A 22728-nucleotide genomic window follows, 5' to 3' on the forward strand; every position below is an offset into this window, starting at 1 on the left:
GCACTAGATAGGTCATGAAGACAGAAAGTCAACAAGGAAACCATGTATTTAAAGTATACCCTAGAACAAAGGGACTTAACAGATATTTCTACCCAACAGCCACAGAATATACATTCTATTGATGAGTTGCATGGAACTTTCTCCAAGATAGACCATATGATAGGCCACAAAACAAGTCTCAGTAAATTTAAGAAAATTGTAATTATATCATGTACTCTCTCAGACCACAGTGGAATAAAATTGGAAATCAACTCCAAAAGGAATGTTCAAAACCATACAAATACATGGAAATTAAATAACCTGCTCCTGAATGATCATTGGATCAATAATGAAATCAAGATGGAAATTAAAATATTCTTTGAAATGAAAAATAACAGTGACACAACCTATCAAAACCTCTGGGATACAGCAAAGGCGGTGCAAAGAGGAAAGTTCATAGTCTTAAATGCCTTCATGAAAAAGTCTAAAAGAGCACAAATAGACAATCTAAGATCACACACCTCAATGAACTAGAGAAGCAAGAACAAACCAAACCCAAACCCAGCAGAAGAAAAGAAATAACCAAGATAAGAGGAGAAGTAAATGAAATGGAAACCAAAAAAAAAAAAAATATATATATATATATATATACACAACAGATAAATGAAACAAAACACTGGTTCTTTGAAAAGATAAATAAAATTAATAGACCATTAATTCTATTGATTGGGAAGATCCAAATAAGCTCAATCACAAAACGGGAGATATTACAACTGACACCACAGAAATACAAAAGATCATTCAAGGGTACTATGAACACCTTTACGTTCATAAACTAGAAAACCTAGAGGAGATGGATACATTTCTGAAAAGATACAACCCTCCTAGCTTAAATCAGGAAGAATTAGAAAGCTGAACAGACAAATAAAAAGCAGTGAGATTTAATGGTGATTTTAAAAATTACCAACAACAACAGAAAAGTCCAGGACCAGACAGATTCATAGCTGAATTCTATCAGACATTCAAAGAAGAATTGGTAGCAATTCTAGTGACAATGTTCCACAAGATAGAGAAAGAGGGAATCCTCCCTAAATCATTCTGTGAAGCCAGTATCACCCTAATATCAAAACCAGGAAAGAACCTAACAAAAAAGAAAACTACAGACAAATATCCCTGATGAACAGACCAATATCCCTGATATATAGTAGACTTCAGCATCTGATTTTGGTATCCATCTGGGGATAGTGAAACCATCCCCAAACAAATACCAAGGGTGACTGTATATGTAATACACACACATGCATTTATATACCCATATATATGTATGCATGTGTATATACACATATATTTATTTTCTAGCTCTGTTCAATGACAAGGCATGAAAAGAATGCCCAACTCAGTAGCAAAGAGCAGCTCTAGTGCTCATTGATTTGGGGTTTGAAATACCTTTTCTCAGTAAAAGAAACAAGAACTTCTTGGGGAAATGGCTAATTCCTGATCTGAATGACTAAATATAGCCCTAAATTTATTTGATTAATTCCAGATATGAATGTCTAAAAATAGCTCTAAATTTAGACCATGTACCTTCCAAATAGAGGAGATGAAAAGTTAATGAATTTATATCTTCCTATCCATTATGCTGAAGAACAGTCTTAGTTCCTAAATGGACCAAGTATCTTTTCTTGTACTTTTACAAATCTTCTAAATGATCCTAGTGGACCACCCCACCATCCCAAGCAGACTTAACTGTGATAAAAGTTAGGTAAAAGTTAGGAATCCTGGGAGAGATACTTTTACGTTTCACATTTACCAATAACAGACTTGAGCTTAGAGTTGCTGAAATTTGTTCCAGTTTTAAGAAGAAAATATTTGATCTTACAGCATTATTCACAAAGCCATTTACCTGACAGATACTTCTCATATTCCTGGGTTGGGAGTTACAATGCCTTCACTTCTCCTTTTTATGCTAGAAAAATTATCTGCCAGAAGGAATCAAAATAAAAGTTTCTGTGTTAAAAACTGCACTCTCTAAGCAGCTCCTGTTTTTGCACTGTGAGGAAAATATAGCTCTCAGAGCTTGACTTCTCTGACATTCTATAATTATTTATTGCATGAATTAAAATCTAGTGCTTTTTTTCTTGACAGGGACTGCTTTATTTGTTGTACTTCTGTGAAAGCAGGGAATGAGACGGGTGTAGCTCATATTACCAAAGCATCACTTTGATTTGGCATTCTTCCTTGAAGGATAGGATCAGAATTGATTTACCTCAGGGTGAAATACAAGCCTCTTGTATTCTGTGAATTAAAATGGTCCTTGTGCCTCCCTCAGTACTGATTTTCAGTCAAATGTCAGCATTCTTGGTAAGAATAGTGCTAAATTCATATATACCTGTTGCTGTGGCTGGATATTTAGTTACATGGTACGCAGACTTTGGCTACTTACCTATCATACAGTGAAGTTCACTGCCAATCATCTTCCACATAAGGTCAGTAACTTTAATTGGATGTGACTCTAGCCCATATTTGATTGGAAGGTAAAAGAAGTATGCTGCCATTACTCTTTTTTTTTATTTTTAATATTCTATTTTTCCATTTGTTAGATTGAGATATACTATCAGTGAATAGTAGTAATAGTTGACCATTTATTGAATGTCTACTTTAGTGTGTGGTGTCAGGATTGTCATAGTAATCATTTCGAACCTCCTAAAGCTCTGAAAGGAAATATATATTGTCCTGACTTTTAAGATGAAGAAACTGAGATTCAGAGAAGTTAAATAACCTCTCCAGGGTTTATACACATGGTATGTGCTGGAGCCAGAATTCAAGTATAGGTACTTCTGATTTTAGAGTTTTTATTTCTATTCTTTGACTTATCAAAGTAAGCTTCATGTAAGTAGCTGAGGCTTAAACTGAAGTTCACCAGTGCCTTTTTCAGTTGCATTTGTTGTTGTATTCTTTGAAAAATTTTAACGTTTACATAAATTTTTAGTTGAAATTGTATTCTAGGAATATAGTCTTTTGTGAATAGAACTTTCTTATTTAAATTGAGGCTGGGCATGGTGGGCTCACACCTGTAATATTACCAAGCACTTTGGGAGGCTGAAGTAGGAGGATCACTTGAGCCCAGGAGTTCAAGAACAGTGTGGGCAACATAGTGAGACCCTGTCTTTTAAAAAAAAAAAAAATTAAAAATTAAATTGACTAATATGGTATGATCGCAAAAGCATAAGATTTGAAGATTAAAGGCTTAGGTTTCAAGTTCTATAATACATTTTACCAACTGTATGACCTTGGGAAGGTCACCTAACTATCTTGAGCCTTAGATTTTGCACTTTTTTAGTTTTAATTTTTGTGGGCACATAGTAGGTGTATATGTTTATGGGTACATGAGATATTTTGATACAGGTATATAATGCATAATAATCACCTCAGGGTAAATGAGATGTCCATCACCTGAAGCATTTATCCTCTCTTTGTGTCACAAACAATCCAATTATACTCCTTTAGTTACTTACAATAAATTGTTGACCTTAGTCACTCTGTTATGGTATCAAATACTAGATCTGATTCATTCAATCTAACTATGTTTTTGTACTTATTAATGACTCCCACTTCCCCACTACCCTTCCCAGCCTCTGATAACCGTCAATCTACTCTCTGTCTCCATGAATTCAGTTGTAATTTTTAGCTCCCAAACATAAGTGAAAACAAGGAAAGTTTGTCTTACTTCACCTGGTTTATTTCACTTAACATAATGACCTCCAGTTCCACCTGTGTTGTTGCAGTTGCTAAGATCTCATTCCTTTTTATTGGTGAATATATTCCATTCTGTATATATACCACGTTTTCTTTATCAGTTTATCTCTTGGTGGACACTTAGGTTGCTTCCAAATCTTGGCTGTTATGAATAGTGCTGCAATAAACATGGGAGAACAGATACCTCTTCGATATACTGATTTTTCTTTTGGGTATATACCCACCAGTGGGATTGCTGGATCATACGGTAGCTCTGTTTCTAGTTTTTTGAGAAACCTCGAAACTGTTCTTCATAGTGGTTTTACTAATTTATAGTACATTCCCACCAATAGTGCATGAGGGTTCCCTTTTCTCCACATACTCACCAGCATTTGTTATTGCCTTTTGGATAAAAGCCATTTTAACTGGGGTGAGATGATATCTCATTGTAGTTTTGATTTGCATTTTTCTGTTATCAGTGATGTTGAGCACCTTTTCATACACCTGTGTGCCATTTGTATGTCTTCTCTTGCGAAATGTCTATTCAGATCTTTTGCCCATTTTTAAATAAGATTATTAGATTTTTTTTTTCCCACAGAGTTCTTTGAGCTCTTATATATTCTGGTTGTTACACCATTGTCAGATGGATAGTTTGTAAATATTTTCTCCCATTCTGTGGGTTGTTTCGTCACTTTGTTGATTCTTTCCTCTGCTATGCAGAAGCTTTTTAACTTGATGTGATCCCATTTGTCCATGTTTTGCTTTGGTTGCCCATGCTTATGGGATTACACTCAAGATTTTTTTTTTTTTGAGTCGGTGTCTCACTCTGTTGCCCGGGCTGTAGTGCAGTGACTCAATCTCGGCTCACTGCAACCTCCGCCTTCCAGGTTCAAGCAAATCTCTTGCCTCAGCCTCCTGAGTAGCTGGGCCTACAGCCACATGCCACCATGTCTGGCTAATTTTTTTATTTTTGGTAGAGACAGGGTTTCATTATGTTGACCAGACTGGTCTCGAATTCCTGACCTCGTGATCCGCCCGCCTTAGCCTCCCAAAGTGCTGGGATTACAGGAGTGAGCCACCGCACCTGGCCTACACTCAAGAAATCTTTGCTCAGTCCAATGTACTGGAGAATTTCTTTAGTGTTTTCTTGTAATAGTTTCATAGCTTGAGGTCTTAGATTTAAGTCTTTAATTCCCTTTGATTTGATTTTTGTATATGACAAGAGATAGGTTACTAGTTTCATTCTTTTGAATATGGATATCCAGTTTTTTCAGCACCATTTATTGAAGGGACTGTCCTGAGACTGTCTTTTCCTCAATGTATATTCTTCGTGACATTGTCAAAAATGAATTCTCCATAGATGTAAGGATTTGTTTCCACATTCTCTATTCTGTTCCACTGGACTATGTATCTGTATTTATGTAAGTACCATGCTGTTTTGGTTACTATAGCTTTGTAGTATACTTTTGAGGTCAGATAGCGTGACTCCTTCTGTTTTGTTATTTTTGCTCAGAATAGCTTTGGCTATTTTGCATCCTTTGTACTTCCATATAGGTTTTAGAATTGCTTTTTCAATTTCTGTGAAATAGAAAAATACTTATTTCATTGGTATTTTGATAGAGATTACATTGAAACTGTAGATTACTTTAGATAGTATAGACATTTTAACAATATTCTTTCATTCCATGAACATGGAATACCTTTCCATTTATTTGTGTCTTCTTCAGTTTCTTACATCAGTGTTGTATAGTTTTCATTGTAGAGATCATTTATTTCTTTGGTTAATTTCTAGGTGTTTTGTTTTATTTGAAGCTATTGTAAATACGATTAGTTTCTTGACTTTTTCAGATTGTTTGCTGTCGGGATGTGGAAATGCTAGTGATTTTCATATGTTGATTTTATATCCTGCAGTTTTACTGAATTTGTTTATTAGTTCTAATAGTTTTTTGGTGGAGTCTTTAGGTTTTTCCAAACATAAGATCATATCATCTGCAAATAAGGATAATTTGACTTTTTATTTTTCAATTTGGATGCCCTTCATTTCTTTCTCTTGTCCAGTTGGTCTAGGTAGGACTTCCAGGAGTGTGTTAAATAACGGTGGTGAAAGTAGGTATCCTTGTTTTGTTTCAGTTCTTAGAGGAAAGGCTTTTAGCATTTCTCTGTTCAGTATACTAGCTCTGTGTCTGTCATATATGTTTTTTATTGTGTTGAGGTATGTTCCTTCTATATACAGTTTTTTGAAGGTTTTTATCATGAATGAACATTGAATTTTATCAAATGCTTTTTCAGACCAGGCACGGTGGCTCACACCTGTAATCCTGGCACATTGGGAGGCTGTGGCAGGTGGATTGCCTGAGCTCAGGAGTTTGAGACCAGCCTGGGCAACATGGTGAAACCCCTTCTCTACTACAAAAGCTTAGCTGGGCATGGTGGTGTGAGCCTGTAGTTCCAGCTAGTTGGGAGGCTGAGGTACGAGAATGGCTTGAACCTGGGAGGCAGAGGTTGTAGTGAGCTGAGTCACACCACTGCACTCCAGCCTGGGCAACAGAGCAAGACTCTGTCTTGCTTTTTCAGCATCCTTTGAAATGATTATGTTGTTTTTGTCCTTCATTCTGTTGATATGATGTATCACATTGCTTTGCATATGTTGAACCATCCTTGCATCCTTGGGATAAATCTCATTTGGTCACGATGAATGATCTTTTTAATGTGTTGTTGAATTCCATTTGCTTGTATTTTGTTGAGGATTTTTATATCAATGTTCATCAGGGATATTGACCTATAGTTTTCTTTTTGTGTGTCTTTGTCTGGTTTTGATATTAGGATAATACTGACCTCCTAGAATGAGTTTGAAAATATTCTCTTCTCCTCCACTTTTTAGAATTGTTTGAGTAAGATTGATATTACTTCTTTAAATATCTGGTTAAACTCAGCAGTGAAGCCATCAGGTCCTGGACTTTTTTTTTTTTTTTTTCTGGGAGACTTTTTGTTATGGCTTCAATCTCATTAGTTGTTATTGGTCTCTTCAGATTTTAGATTTCTTCGTAGTTCAGCCTTGGTTGGTTGTATATGTGTAGGAATTTACTTATTTCTGCTAGGCTTTCCAATTTATTGACATGTAGTTGCTCATGGTAGCCTCTAATGATCCTTTAAATTTCTGTGGTTTTGGTTGTAATGTCTCTTTTTTCATCTCTGATTTTATTTATTTGGGTCTTTTTCTTCTTAGTCTGACTAAAGGTTTGTTGATTTTATCTTTTCAAAAAACAAACTTCTTATTTCACTGATTATATTATTTTCTTTCAATTCCATTCATTTCTGCTCTGATCTTTGTAATTTCTTTTCTTCTACTAATTTGGGGTTTGGATTGTTCTTGCTTTTCTAGCTCTTTAAGATGTAGCTATAGGTTTTTTATTTTAAGTTTTTCTACTTTTTTGATATAAATGCTTATAGGTATAAACTTTCCTCTTAGTACTGCTTTCACTATATCCTTATAATATAATATAACACTATAGGTCTTGTTATATTATGTTTCCATTATAATATTTTCAAGAATTTTTTTTTTTATGTGTGGAGATGGGGTCTTGCTTTCCTGTTCAGACTAGCCTCAAACTCCTGGCTTCAAGGGGTCCTTCTATCTTAGCCTCCCAAAGTGCTAGGATTACAGACATCAGCCACCACACACAGCTGTTTCAAGAAAATTATTGATTTTTTTTATCAACTTCTGCATTAACCCACTGGTTATTCAGGACCATGTGGTTTAATTTCCATGTGTTTGTATAGTTTCCAAAATTCCTCTTATTGATTTCTAGTTTTATTCTAGTTTTGTCAGAGAAGACTATTGATATAATTTCAGGTTTTTGAAGTTTTTAAGACTTATTTTGTGGTCCAACACTTGATCTGTTCATGAGAATGATCCATGTGCTAAGGAGAAGAATGTGTATTCTTCAGCCATTGGATGAAATGTTCTGTAAATATCTATTAGGTCCATTTTGTTTATGGTTTAGATTAAATCCAGTGTTTCTTTGTTGATATTCTGTCTGGATGATCTGTCCAGTGCTAAAAGTGGGGCGCTGAAGTCTCCAGCTGTTACTGTATTGGGGCCTGTCTCTCTCTTTAGTTCTAATCATACTTGCTTTACATATCTGTGTGCTCCAGTATTCAGTGCATATATATTTATAATTATTATATTGTTTTACTGAATTGACCCTTTTATTATTGTATAATGACATTATTTGTCTCTATAGTTTTGTCTTGAAATGTATTTTTTCTAATATAAGTATAGCTACTTGTACTCTTGTTTGGTTTCCATTTTCATGTAATATGTTTTTCCATCCCTTTATTTTCAGTCTGTGTCTTTATAGGAGAAGTGTGTTTCTTGGAGGCAACAAATAGTTGGATCTTCTTGTTTTAATCCATTCAGCCATTGCATGTCTTTTGATTGAAGAGCTTATTCCATTTACATCCAGTTATTGATAAGTAAGGACTTATGCCATTTTGTTATTTGTTTTCTGGTTACTTTGTGGTCTTTTCCCTCTTTTCTTCCTTTCTCGTAGTGAAGGTAATTTTTCTTTAGCAATGTGTTTTGATTTCTTGCTTTTATTTATATGAATCTGTTGTGTGGTTTTTGGTTTGAGGTTACCACGAAGCTTGCAATTGATATTTTATAACCCATTATTTTAAACTGATGACAACTTAACACCAATTGCATAAAAAAACTAAATAACAAGCAAAGGAAAAACTAATAAAAACTTTACATTTTAACTTCATCCCTCTGCTTTTTCACTTTTTGTACTATATCTTAAAACGTAGTTATTTTTTATTGGTTCATCTTTTAGTCTTTCTACTCACAATATGAATAGTTTACATACTACAATTATAGTGTTATAATAGTCTGTGTTTTTCTGTGTGCTTACTATTACCAGTGAGTTTTGCACCTTCGGATGATTTCATATTGCTTATTAACATCCTTTTCTTTCATGTTGAATAATTTGCTAGCATTTCATATAGGAAAGGTCCTGTGTTGATGAAATTCCTCAGCTTTTGTTTTTCTGGGGAAGTCTTTATTTCTCCTTCATGTTTGAAGGATATTTTTGCTGGATATAATATTCTCAAATAAAAGGTTTTTTCCTTCAACTCTTTAAATAAATAACAAAATGCCACTGTCTCCTGGCCTTTAAAGTTTCCACTGAAAAGTGTGCTGCCACAGCCATATTGGAGCTCCATTTTATGTTATTTCTTTTTTCTTGCTTTTAGAATGCTATTTTATTTATTTAGACAGAACCTCACTCTGTCACCCAGGCTAGAGTGCAGTGGTACAATCTCAGCTTACTGCAACCTCTGCCTCCCAGGTTCAAGCAATTCTCGTGCCTCAGCTCCCTGAGTAGCTAGGATTATAGGTGTGCGCCACCATGCCAGCTAATTTTTGTATTTTTAGTAGAGACGGGGTTTTGCCACGTTGGCCAGACTGGTCTCGAACTCCTGGCCTTAGGTGATCTGCCTGCCTTGGTCTCCCAAAGTGCTGGAATTACAGGCATGAGTCACTGTGCCTGGCCTCTATAGAACACTGTTGGTGGGATTGTAAACTAGTTCAACCATTATGGAAAACAGTATGGCGATTCCTCAAGGATCTAGAACTAGATGTACCATATGACCCAGCCATCCCATTACTGGGGATATACCCAAAGGATTATAAATTATGCTGCTATAAAGACACATGCACACGTATGTTTATTGCAGCACTATTCACAATAGCAAAGACTTGGAATCAACCCAAATGTCCATCAGTGACAGATTGGATTAAGAAAATGTGGCACATATACACCATGGAATACTATGCAGCCATAAAAAAGGATGAGTTTGCATCCTTTGTAGGGACATGGATGCAGCTGGAAACCATCATTCTTAGCAAACTATCACAAGAACTGAAAACCAAACACCGCATGTTCTCACTCATAGGTGGGAACTGAACAATGAGATCACTTGGACTCAGGAAGGGGAACATCACACACCGGGGCCTATCATGGGGAGGGGGGAGGGGGGAGGGGGGAGGGATTGCATTGGGAGTTATACCTGATGTAAATGACGAGTTGATGGGTGCAGCAGACCAACATGGCACAAGTATACATATGTAACAAACCTGCACGTTATGCACATGTACCCTACAACTTAAAGTATAATAATAATAAATAAATTTAAAAAAAAAAAAAAAAAAAAAAAAAGAATGCTTTTTAAAATCCTTGACCTTTGGGAGTTTGCATATTAAATGTCTTGATATAATCTTATTTGGGTTAAATCTAGTTCTGTAACTTTTTTGTACTTGATTGTTGATACCTTTCTCTAGGTTTCCCAAGTTCTGTTATTATCCCTTTGAGTAAACTTTCTGCCTGGTCTTTCTCTCTACCTTCTCTTTGTCTCCTCTGACTGTTTTCAAATAGCCTGTCTTCAGGGTCACTAATTCTTTCTTCTGCTTGATCATTTCTGCTGGTAAGAGACTCTGATACATTCTTCAGTAGGTCAGTTGCATTTTTCACCTCCAGAGATTCTGCTTGATTATTATTTATTTATTTATTTATTTTGAGACGGGGTCTTGCTCTGTCACCCAGGCTGGAGTGCAGTGGTGCGACCTTGGCTCACTGCAAGCTCCGCCTCCTGGGTTCACGCCATTCTCCTGCCTCAGCTACTGACTAGCTGGAATTATAGGTGGCTGCCATCATACCCAGCTAATTTTTTGTATTTTTAGTCAAGACAGGGTTTCAACGTGTTAGCCAGGATAGTCTCGATCTCCTGACCTTGTAGATCTGCCTGCCTTGGCCTCCCAAAGATTATTTTTAATTATTTTCATCTCTTCGCTAAATGTATCTGATAGAATTCTGAATTCCTTCTGTGTGTTATCTTGAATTTCTTTGAGTTTCATCAAAACAACTATTTTGAATTCTCTGCCGGAAAGGTCACTTGTCTCTGTTTCTCCAGGATTGGTCCCTGGTGCCTTATTTAGTTCATTAGGTGAGATCATATTGGGTGTTTGTAGGTGTCTGGCATTGAAGAGTTAGGTATTTATTGTAGTCTTCACAGTGTAGGCTTGTCTGTCCCCGTCCTTCTTGGGAATGCTTTCCAGGTATCCAAAGGGACTTGGGTGTTGAAACCTAAGTTATTGGCCACCGCAGTTATATCTGCATTTGGGGGAACCCCAAGCCCAGTAACACTATGACTCTTATAGACTCGTAGAGGTACTGCCTTGGTGGTCTTGGATAAGATCCAGAATTTTCTGGACAACCAGGCAGAAATTCTTGTTCTCTTCCCTTATTTTCTCCCAAACAAATGGAGTCTCTCTCTCTGTGCTGAGCTACTTGCAGCTGGATGAAGGTTGACACAAGCACCCCTGCAGCCCCCACCACTGGGCCTGTGCTAGGTCAGACCTGAAGCACAGATTACTGTGTCTCTCCCAAGGCTTGCAGTAACCACTGCCTGGCTACCACCTTTGTTTGCTGAAGTCTCCCTAGGGCTCTACAATCAGCAGGTGGCAAAACCGGCCAGGGTTATGTATCTCCCTTCAGTGCGGCAAGTTCTACCTGACCTGAGCAGGTCCAGATGTGCCATCCAGGAGCCAGGGCCTAGAGTCAGAAACATTAGGAATCAACCTAGTGCTCTGTTCTACTGTGGTTGAGTTGACACCCAAACCACAAGACAAAGTCCTTCCCACTCTTCCCTCCCCTTTCTGTAGTCATAGGAATCTCTTTCTGTGGCCGCTACCACCCCAGGCCCATGGTGAGTACTGCCTGGCTACTGCCAGTGTTCACTCAAGCCCAAGGGCTCTTCATTCAGTTTGTGGTGTATGCTGCCTGACCTGGGCCTTTCCATTCAAGACAGCGGCTCCCCTGTGGCCCAGGTCAGGTTCAGAAATACCGTCCAAGAGCCAAGGCCTGGGGAATCAGGGACCTCAAGAACCCATTTATTGCTCTACCCAACTGTGGTCAAGCTGATACCTAAGCTGCAAAACAAAGTTCCCTTACTCTTCCCTCCCCTTTTCTCAAGCAGAAGTAGTCTCTCCCGTAGCCACCACAGCTGGGAATGTGCTGTATCCCATCTGAAGCCATCATGTCTCTGAGTCTCACCCAAGGCCCTTGGCGAGTGCTTCCTGGCTACCACTGCTAACTCGTCAGGGCCCAAGTACTCTTTTGTCAGCAGATGACAAATCCTTCCAGGACTGGGTCTTTCCCTTTAAGGTAGCCCATTCCATTTTTGCCCAGGATATGTCTTAAAATACCATCCAGGAGCTAGGGCCTGGAATGGGAGCCTCAGGATTCTGCCCAGTTATTCTGTCCTGCTATGGCTGAGCTGGTTTCCAAGTTGCAAGACAAAGTCCTCTTTTTTTTTTTTTCGAGACAGGGTCTTGCTTTTTCACCCAGGCTAGAGTACAGTAGCATGAAATCATAGCTTACTGCCACCTTGACTTTTGAAACTCAATCGATCCTGCCTCATCAGCCTCCCGAGTAGGTGGGACTACAAGTGTGTGCCACCACACCCAGCTAATTTTTGTATTTTTTGGTAGAGACAGGCTTTCACCATGTTGCCCAGGCTGGTCTCGAACTCCTGGGCCCAAGCAATCCTCCTGCCTCAGCCTCCCAAAGCACTGGGATTATAGGTATGAGCCACTGTGCCTGGCACAGAGTCCTCTTTACTCTTCCCTCCCCTTTACTCAAGCATAGGGAAGGAATCTGTACCAGAGTTGTGAGCTGCCTGGGGTTGGGGGCAATGGGTGCAAACACTCCCTTGGCTGCCCTGGCTGGTCTCGTAGGTCACGTTCTTCCCAAGTTCACTGACTCCGAGCCCAGCACAACGCCAGGACTTGCCCAGGAATTGCAGTTCTTGTGGCTTAAACCTCCTTTCAAGTTTATTTAGGTCCCCAGAACACTTTAACCTGCAGTAACAAGGCTTGCTGGAGCTCAAGTTCCGACTGCTAGGATGGGCGATTCCCTGCTCTCTAAGGCTAGTCTAAATGCTCTCTCTGTGGGGGCCAGCTGAATTCTGTCCTGTTGCTTTCCACTGTAACAGGCTAGCACTGAGTTCCAATGCAAAGTCCCTCTGTCACTGTGCTTCCTGTCTCCCAAGTGCATAGACTCTTTGTCTGCACCACAGGGTGACTGCTGGGGGATGAGGGAGGAGTGGCATCAGCATTTCAAAACTGTCTTTCCTACCTCTTCAGTGCCTTTTTCAGTGATATGAAGTTAAAACCGGGTACTGTGGTGATTCACGCAACTTTTGGTTCTTTTTTTTTTTTTTTTATACTTTAAGTTCTAGGGTACATGTGCACAACGTGCAGGTTTGTTACATATGTATACATGTGCCAGGTTGGTGTGCTGCACCCATTAACTCGTCATTTACATTAGGTGTATCTCCTAATGCTATCCTTCCCCCCTCCCCTCTCCCCACAATAGGACCCAGTGTGTGATGTTCCCCTTCCTATGTCCAAGTGATCTCATTGTTCAATTCCAACATGCAGTATTTTTAAGGTATGTTTTTATGTGGATAGTTGTTCAATTTGGTGTTCTTGTATGGAGGACATCTGTGAAGGCTTCCATTTTGCTATCTTGCTCTGCATCAGTTTTTGCATTTTCAAATAGGGCTAATCCTAATTGACAGCATTGTTGAGAGGATTAAATAGGATCATGTACATGAAAGTATTTTGTAACCTATGAAGTTATTGGGTTTTTTTCTTTTTAGAGATGGAGGTCTCACTCTCTTGCCTGGGCTGGAGCACAGTGGTGTAAGCTCACTGCAGTCTAGAACGCCGAAACTTAAGCAGTCCTCCCACCTAAGCCTCCTGAGTAGCTAGGACTACAGGTGCACGCCACCATTGCCAGCTAATTATTTATTTTTTATAGAAACTAGGTCTTGCTTTGTTACCCAGGCTGATCTCAGATTCCTGGCTTCAAGTGAACCTCCTGCCTTGACCTCCCAAAGTGCTGGGATTACAAGCATGAACCACCATCCCTGGTCTGGATATTGTTAAAATTAATGTAAAGAAGAAGTTTTCCCTGTAGGACATGAATTTATTAAATATCTAATGAGTGTACTTCTGTAAAAGTAGCATGTTACATGATAAGGATAAAGCAGTGAGGAGATAGGCGATCACCTCTCTCATGAAGTTAATACTCTGCTTCTGTACTGTTCAATACAATAGCTTCTAGCCACCATGTTGGACAGTGCAAATATAGAACATTTCTATCACTTCAGGAAATTCCCTTGTAAAGCTTTGCACAGAAGAAGCACACATTAAACAGTTAGTTCAGTAAGTATTTTTAATTCTCTTGTGATGAGTGCTTTGAAGAAATAATCAAATCAGAGAAAGTAATGTTTGTGCTAAGAGCCGAGGGATAAATAGTAATGTTCTAGGTAATGTGGAAGTGGAGGAAGCATTTCAGAAGGAAAAGATGAAGAGCATTTGCAGAAAGACCTGAGACAGGAAGAAGAGAGAGCTTGAGATCCAGAAAGAACTCATGCATACATCCTGTGTGGTGAAATTAGTCCTGCCTGGAAGGAATGACTGTAATAAGAGGAACAAAGAAGAAGATGGGTGAAATGCAGATAAGCTTGTAGATTTTATGGCCGAAAGTGAAAATTTTCTTGTTCCAATAACTTCTATTTTCTCTTTGAAATGTAGGATCATCTTATGAAAGCAAGAGAGAGAAAGGAAAGGGTGGAGTTTTGAAGAGAGTGGGGAATGTATGAAGCAAATCTTTGTGGACAGTGGGAGAATGAACACCCTAGAGAGATTTAGTAAGATCTTGAATCAGTAGTCCTACCAGTATTTTGCATGGTCTGACTCCCCCCACCACCCCTACACCCGCCAGATTCAGAAATGGAAAAGTCTGGCAGTTGTTTTCATTAATCCAGCTAAAGAAATTAATGCCTGCAAAACATTGAGAATGGCGCCTGGCCCATAGTAAGAGCTAAAGAAACATTATCACCACTGCTGGGGTTTGTCTAAGAAGAGTGAAAAACAGAACAACAGAGAGGAAATGTAGGACATTTGCAAGAAAATGATTATAATGATGTACTGTGAAATCTACCACAGATAAAAATTTAAGGCAACGGGGATGATATATAGGGGAAAAGTGGGGAGATATGGTGAGCATCTGTTAGTGGATTCTCAAGCAAATAAGTGGAAAGCAGAGGAGGCTTGCTCCAAGAGTGAGGTGCATGAAACCAGGTAGGGGCCAGAAAGAAGTAATGCACACAGTGATCTGAATGAAGACTCTTATAGTCTAGGTATAATGTGGTATTTCTTGGTGGAAAGCAAATAAGTGTTCTCGTCTAAGTAAATGATATGAGCAGTAGCAGACAATCCCCAAACTGCCTGTAAACAAACATTTGGAAGTTCAGCTTTCTGAGAGTTTATAAAGCTAATAATATCCAAACCTATTTGAAGTTTTAAATCAAAGTATAAAAACCTGCTCAGGTTCTTATACTCATTTTCTCTGCTATCATCCTCTCACCTTCTCCCGATTCCTAATTCTGTTCCGAATTAAGAATCTTATAGAAACTAAAGGCATCAATTGGTCTAGCTAAACCTGTAGATTGATAATATTATCCTTTAGTTCTGTTTTGTGCCATGAAGAGTGGATTGGTGGTCATGAATATAAAATAACACCAGCTTTATTGGTTTTCTGCTTTTTTCTCCCCTCAGGTGCTCTGTGAAGCATTTTCAAATACAATACTCAAAGTAACTTGTGTTTCAAGATATTTTGGGAAATGAAGCATTATAGTCTAATTCATTAATGTCATTCTTTCCTTTCATTTGGTATTAAAGGCTTCAGCGATTAGCCAAAGATCTTCTAAAACAACTGCAAGTACAAGACAGTGGCTCATGGGCGAACAATAAAGTGTCTGCTTTGGATCGGACCCTAGGAGAGATCACTAGAATACTGGAAAAAGAGGTGTGTAACTAATCTCTGGTTTTTTAACCTTAATCTTTGTGATCCTTTCTCACTGTGACAGTACATAGAGCTATAAGGCAGACTCAGTATATGCCTTTCTTCTGTTTTTTAAAGCTAGTTAATAATAGATGTACTTTTTTTTTTTACTTTTGTTCTTTTCAGTTGTTTAAATGAAGTTATTTTCAGGTTTTTAAAATTGAAGTCCTCTTTAGATCATGGTTTCCTCAGTCATATTTTCCCCACACAAACAAACTGAAATTATTTTGTCAGGAATCACAATAATAAAGATGTATGACTCTATAGCAGAAAATAGAAAACTTTGAATTATAAAGCCTAATAAATCACAACCAAATTTCTACAAACACCAATATCCCCTGATTCCAACAGATTTGGCAGTTTTCTTTAATGACTTAGAATCATTAAATATCTCAATTATAGTTTAAATATCCTCAGTGATTTTTAAAGTATTTATTATTCACTATAGGAAAATGTTAAATGTACAAAGAAGAAATAAAACTTCCTGTAATATCAACTGATAACATTTTATGGTATCTTCTTCTAAACATTTTACTGGACTTTTTTACATTGTTTTATCATAAATACTTTATCGTGTCTTTAAAAACCTTTAATGGAATGAACATATCACATTTTACATAAAGTATAATATTTAGGTGGTTTCTAATTTTCTATTTAAAGTAATGGCTATTTTCATTTATTAGCTGTAGTTTTTGGTTTTTTGTTTTGTTTTCTAGGTTTAAAGGTTATTATGTTATATTTGATATATACAAAAGAAATTGTAATAAAAATAATATAAATACAGTGAACAGCTGTGAACTCACCACCCAATTTAGGAGTAAGATTGTTACCACTACATTTGTGGTTCTCAATATGATCCTTTCTCACCCCATTCCTGATTCCTTTAAAGGGAATACTGTACAGAATTAAAGGTGTATCATTGTTTTTTAGAAATAGCTTTATTGCTTTATCACGTAAATGTATTGTCAAATAACGTTAGTTAGTTTTGACCTTCATAAAATATTGTACGATAGACTTCTGCAATTATTTTTTCAGTCAAAATTATGGTTCTAAGTTTTTAGCCTTATAGCTGTTTTTCATTGCTTTTCTCTGCTGTAGAGTAAGTCCTTCGTTGTATTAATACTACAGTTTTTAAATCTGTTCTGACAATGGACATTTCAGAGAGAGAGAGTTTGTGTGTATGTATGTGAGAGAGAGAGAGAGAGTGCACGCAAGCATGGGCAAACAGTGCTGCTCAAACATTCTTGTATCAGAGTAAATAAACAAGAATTTCTTTAAAGTTGGGGGTCTCAGTCTTTCGTCTGCATCAGAATTGCCTAGAGAACTTGTTAAAACACAGATTGCTGCCCCCGGCTCCTGCCCCAGATTTCTGATTAAGTAGGTTTAGGGTGAGTCTGGAGAATCTGTATTCCTAAGAAGTTCCTAAGTGATATTGATGCTGCTAGTCCAAGGACCATATTTTGAGAATCACTGCTCTAGTCTAGGGCATATGTCTCAATGGTGGAATTGTGGGGTTCTCAGGCATATGAATGTCCAACTTTATAAGGTAGTGCTCAACTACATTTTGGCATCAGATAGTACAGTCATCTGAAGAAACCGAAAGCAGCCTATTCACTGAATAGGACAGAGCTGTAAAGTCAGTTCTTGTGTGTAACACATCCCTTTCAGGATACCAGAGGTTCAGAAACTGGTAGTTGTCACACATTTGCTAGAATGCAGTATTTAAAGATTCAGTGTGCTTTGGGAAAAATCTCTGATCTTTTTTAAAATTATTATATACTGATTATTTTTGTAAAGGATAGAGTACTTTGAATTAAAAGGCAATTGCTTGAAGACACTGCTACACGTATCTTATCTCATGAATATTGTTTTAGGTTAAAGTAATAGAACTTTTGAGGAAAAGGCAAAATGATCTATATAAGAAAGGTATTCAGTATCAAAATTCACCTAAAGTTATTTCCTTCACAAAGGGGCAATTTACTGAAATACCTCTGGTTTCTTATAATTTGGGGGAGAAAAATGTTGTCTGGCTCCCAGTCTAAATGGTCTGTGTCAGGAACCTTGCTGTAAAGCTGTCCTCAGAGTATACACTGCAGGACCACCTAAGAGTTTAGACTTACCTACAATAAGATCCTTTTGCTCCTTTTAAACTGAAATCCTTTTTACCTAGCCAAGACACACTCACTTTATGAAGACTTCTGTAGAGTAATACTGACATTTCAGTGTAATTCAGCTGATGATATTTATGATTTCAGTCTAGGAATTGTAAATAGCCATTCCTTTTTGTTTGGAAAACTGCCTGGAGTAACAAACTCATTAGAGCCAAAGCCAGGTACCCAGTGAAGGATATTTGAAGACGGTCTAGAAGAGACAAGGTAAGACAGTAGAACTTGGGCAAGTGTAAGCACTAATGGAGGAATGGTGAGAGATGAATCTTGAGGTCTTTATTTGCTTAATTTAGACCTCAAAACATGGATGCTTTCTACTATCGCTTGACACAGTGTTTCTTTAGATAATTTTTCTAAAGTTCGGAGAACTACTTTAGACCTAATGGATTAAACTTGTGATATATAGAAATGCTCTTGTCATGGAAGGGGTCAGGAAACTGAGGAGACCTGGGTTTTATAGTACTTACTATGCATTTCAGGTTCCTTCTGTTTTTTTGGGTTTTCTGATTTCATTCAGAAATTAAAAGTGTGTAAGCTTTATTTATGTGTTATGCTTTTAAAAATATCTTAAGCCGCTTCTGTTTACTAACATACTTTGGTCTAGGGTACTGGTACCAACTCTTCCGACAAAAATATCTGAAAATGCTGGGTGGGGAAGAAAGCAGTTTTCTTAAAAGCATCAAATAGCTAAGAAGAAATTAAAGAATTCCCAGTCCAAGGAAAAAACAAGAATTTAGAAAGTTGTGCTTATAACTTAATTGCCCCAAAAAACATGTGCCAGATTGGCAAATGTGGGTTGTGGTTTACAGGCGTCATCGTGTAAGGTGATGAAAGTAAAAGTATAAGGGCTGCCTAAGTATGAGGTCTAATAGGAGATTTTTCCGATTTTCCTTTCATGAAGATAAGACCACATCAGCCTACTCCATCACATAATGATGAACCTTTGCATCCCACTCTCAGGACTATGAAGAAAGCACTTTGGCACAATGCAGAATTTATACCCGTAGTCCAACCCCTGGCATAGATTTGCTGCTCAAATTCACATCACCTGTATTATTTCAGATGGTGAATTGAGTTTAAAGTTGTCCTAGATTGACTTGTGGTGTCTTTAGGAATCAATTAGAAGAGAATACAAATCCTCATTGGAAGAAGACACCTTCATTCTAGGCCTCAGATACTTTCTGTTAAACAATTTTACAAGGACAAGTAGCCATAGTGAAAAGATAAGCCCAAAAGTAAGTAAGTCGTGATGAGTAAGCAGAAACTAGAACTGCAAGGCTCTGTTATTACTAGTCACAGATTACAAAACTATGCTTGCTATCTTCTGAGGAAGTAAAAGGCAAGCTTGAAAATTTCTATAGGAATGGACTTAGCAGTAGTGACAGTAGGTAATTCAGAACTGTCCTTCCACTGATGACAATAAAACTAGATAAAATATGAAATAAAACTGAACTGCAAACAGGGTAATGAATAATTACTGGACCAAGATCCAGAAATTTGACATTTTTGGACTAGGTACCATTGATGATCCAAAAGAAGTGGACATGAGTTTGATTAGTTCCTTTGAGACTGTTTGCAGGACTGATGAGAAAAAAAAAATATTGGCATCTAGGACAATCAATGGTAGGGACTATGGCAAAAAAAAAACTCATGTTTTGGTTTGGGATCTTAAAGGACTGTACAAGGAAAAAGGGTGGACAGGAAGTACACCAGTCATTACACAGACAACTCAGTTTCAAATCATGTAGGTGGCTGGGAAAATCCAAATCACTGAAAAAAGATTAAAATGATTCTAAATTGCTAATACCCCAGGTGGCTAACAGAAGCAATTGGAAAATTTATTTTGGAGAAAGATAATAGCAACCTAAGTCTCAAATTATCTCAACAAAATAAATTTCAAATGTAGTGTTTGTCAGAGTAAGGTAATTAAGCATACAAAGGGACAAGACAACATGCATAAAAACCAATAGAAACAGACCTGCAGAGGCTCCAGAACTATGCTTATCATGATCAAAGATATAAATATTAATTGTTTTAAAAGATATATAGCACATTTGAGAAAAAATTGGAATTTGAGAACTGAACATTTTAGTAATAAAAGTTACAAAAATTATAGATGAGGTAACAGTAGAATAAGCCAAGCACTGGAAGATAGATCATAAGAAAGAATCCAGACTGAGCATGGAGAGAAAAAGATATGGAAAATAAAGAGAAGAGTATAAGAAGGATGTAATATATGGTGAAAATGTCTAATTTCTGTATAATTAGAGCTCCAAAAGGAAAAGAGAAGAAAATAGGGCAGAAACAGTATTTGAAGTGATCATCATTTAGAACTTTCCAAAACTTACAAATCAATTTACAGATTCAAGAAGCCCAATTATGCCCAAGCAGGGTAAATAAAAAGAAATCCACATTCGCAATTGTCACAGTGAAACTAAAGAAAGTAAAATTGTAAACCAATCTCAATCATAAATGTGGAGTCAGAATTTCTAAACAAAATTTTAGCAAACTGATTCATGCAATATCTAATAAGGATAATATATCACAACAAAGTTGGATTTATTCAAGATACTTGAGTTTGCTTTAACATTGGAAAATTATGATATATTAACAGAAGAAAAGAAAAAATATCATCTCAAAAGACGCAGCAAAAGCGTTTGGTAAGTTCAGCATCAATTAATGGTAAAGATTCATAGTAAACCAGGAATAGAATGGAATTTCCTTAATCTGACTAATTGAATCTATTATAGCAAAATAATATTTACTGGTGAAATGTTGAAAAATTTCCCTTTGAAATTGTGTACAAAAAGAGAATATTTGCTGTCAACACTTCTGCTTAAAATGGGGGTTCTAACTAGTGGAAAAATAAATAAATAAAAGTTGTAAGATTTGAGAGAAAAAGTGAAATAGTCATTGTTAGCAAATGATATGTTATACATAAAAAATGTAAAATAATTTACAGATAAATATTAGCACAAAAAAGTTAGATTAACAAGGATACTAGACAATGGGCAGTATATAAAAATCAATTATATTTGTATATTACCAAAATATTAAATATCTAGGAGTAAATCTATAATGTTTATGGATTGGAAAACTCACTATGGTATATTTTTCTTTTCTGCCCAAGCTTATTTGTAGATTCAGTGAAATCTCATTTAAAAGTCCAATACTTTGTTCTCTGGAAATTCCAAAACACTATTTAGAATTTCTAAAGAACAGTATTTAGGCGCAGATTGTAAAATACGGAATTTCAAAGATCCAATGAAACAGTGTGCAAAACCCTGTTGAAAAAGAACAATATGACCAGCACTTTGGGAGGCTGAGACGGGCGGATCACTTGACGACAGGAGTTCAAGACCAGCCTGGCCAACATGACAAAACCCCGTTTCTACTAAAAATAGAAAAAATTAACCAGGTGTGGTGGTGGACACCTGTAATCCCAGCTACTTGGGAGACTGAGACAGGAGAATCGCTCAAACCCAGGAGTCAGAAGTTGGAGTGAGCCAAGATCATGCCACTGCACTCCAGTCTGGGCAACAGAGCGAGACTTGTGGCGCAGGGGGAGAGGGAACGATATGGAAGATTTGCTCTACCAAGTATAAACACTTTTTATAAAGCCACAGTAATTAGGATAGTGTACTATTGGCGATAAGATGGAGAAAAAGAAGAATGGAACATAATTAAATTCATAAACAGTACCATTTGTATATATATGCTTGATCCGTGAAATGTGAGATATTTGCCTATGCACATATGGAAAAAGGAAGCACCACAGAACACTGTGGGAAAGTATGCTCTATTTAGTGAATAAAGGCTATAATGATTGAATATCCTTGTTTTTTAAAAAAAGTTACCTGTATCTCACATCATAAACAAAAAATTAATTCCAGATGGATCTAAATATAAAAAGAAAAAACTAATTTTTAGAAGATAATATAGATTAATCTCTTCTTTACCTCGGAGTTTTACCTGGACAAGAAAATGACACAAAAGAAATTAACAGTAAAGGGAAACTTGATAAATTGGGCTGCATTGAAAATAAGAACTTTTGTTCATCAAAAGACACCAGGAAGAGAGTAACAAGACAAGCAATAGAAGGGAAGAATATTTTATATATATATAATCAACAAAAGAGTGGCATCCAGAGTATGTAAGGAATTCCTACAAGTTAATGAGATGCAAAAACAAACTAAACCAGTAGGATAATGGTCAAGAGAACAGGCATTCTGAAAGAAATCCCAATAGCTAAAAAATAAATGTGTAGATAGTCAACCTCTTTAATAATCAGGATAATTCAAATTAAAAATTCAATGTGATAATGTGATTCACTTATCAGAATGACAAAAATTAGATTGAAAATACCAAGTATTGGCAAAGAACTAGAGCAATGGGAACATACAGACAATGTTCGTGATAACATAAGTTGAGCCTACCATGTAGCAAACAGTCTACTGTTGTCTACTAAATTTGTAGACATGTGTATCATATTTCACTTTTAGGCATACACTCCATGGAAAGCAATGCATATATCCACCAGGCAAGATATACACAAATGTTCAATGGCAGCATTGTTTATAATCACCACATATGGAAAATAGTGCAAGAATCCATCAATAGCTGGAGATACAAATTATGGTATGTTCATATAATGGATTATTATTCAACAATAAAAATGAATGAACTACATCTATGGATAACAGTATGTATCTCACAAACTCTCTTTAGTGAAACAAGTCACCAAAAAATATATATACTGTTACAATTCCAGTCATATAAAGTTCAAGAAAAGACAAAAGGACCTGTATTGTTTTGGAGTAACACATAGGTGGTAAAACTGTAAAGAAAATAGAAAAAGAAATTTCCTAAAAATC

General features: G+C 36.8%; 1 protein-coding gene across 20 annotated transcripts in view; it reads left to right on the forward strand.

The window, feature by feature from the left end:
* The window catches only part of SCAPER (S-phase cyclin A associated protein in the ER), a 553621-nt gene that overhangs the window by 310739 nt on the left and 220154 nt on the right, over window positions 1-22728 (forward strand). For all 20 annotated transcript variants that reach the window (XM_017960807.3, XM_021940762.2, XM_017960810.3 and 17 more), the window contains one exon: window positions 15524-15650. In XM_017960807.3, the coding sequence (XP_017816296.1) occupies window positions 15524-15650 (127 nt within the window). The remainder of the gene's footprint in view (window positions 1-15523; window positions 15651-22728) is intronic.

This window comes from Papio anubis, chromosome 7 (genome assembly GCF_008728515.1).
Source record: "Papio anubis isolate 15944 chromosome 7, Panubis1.0, whole genome shotgun sequence".
Classification (NCBI taxonomy): domain Eukaryota; kingdom Metazoa; phylum Chordata; class Mammalia; order Primates; family Cercopithecidae; genus Papio; species Papio anubis.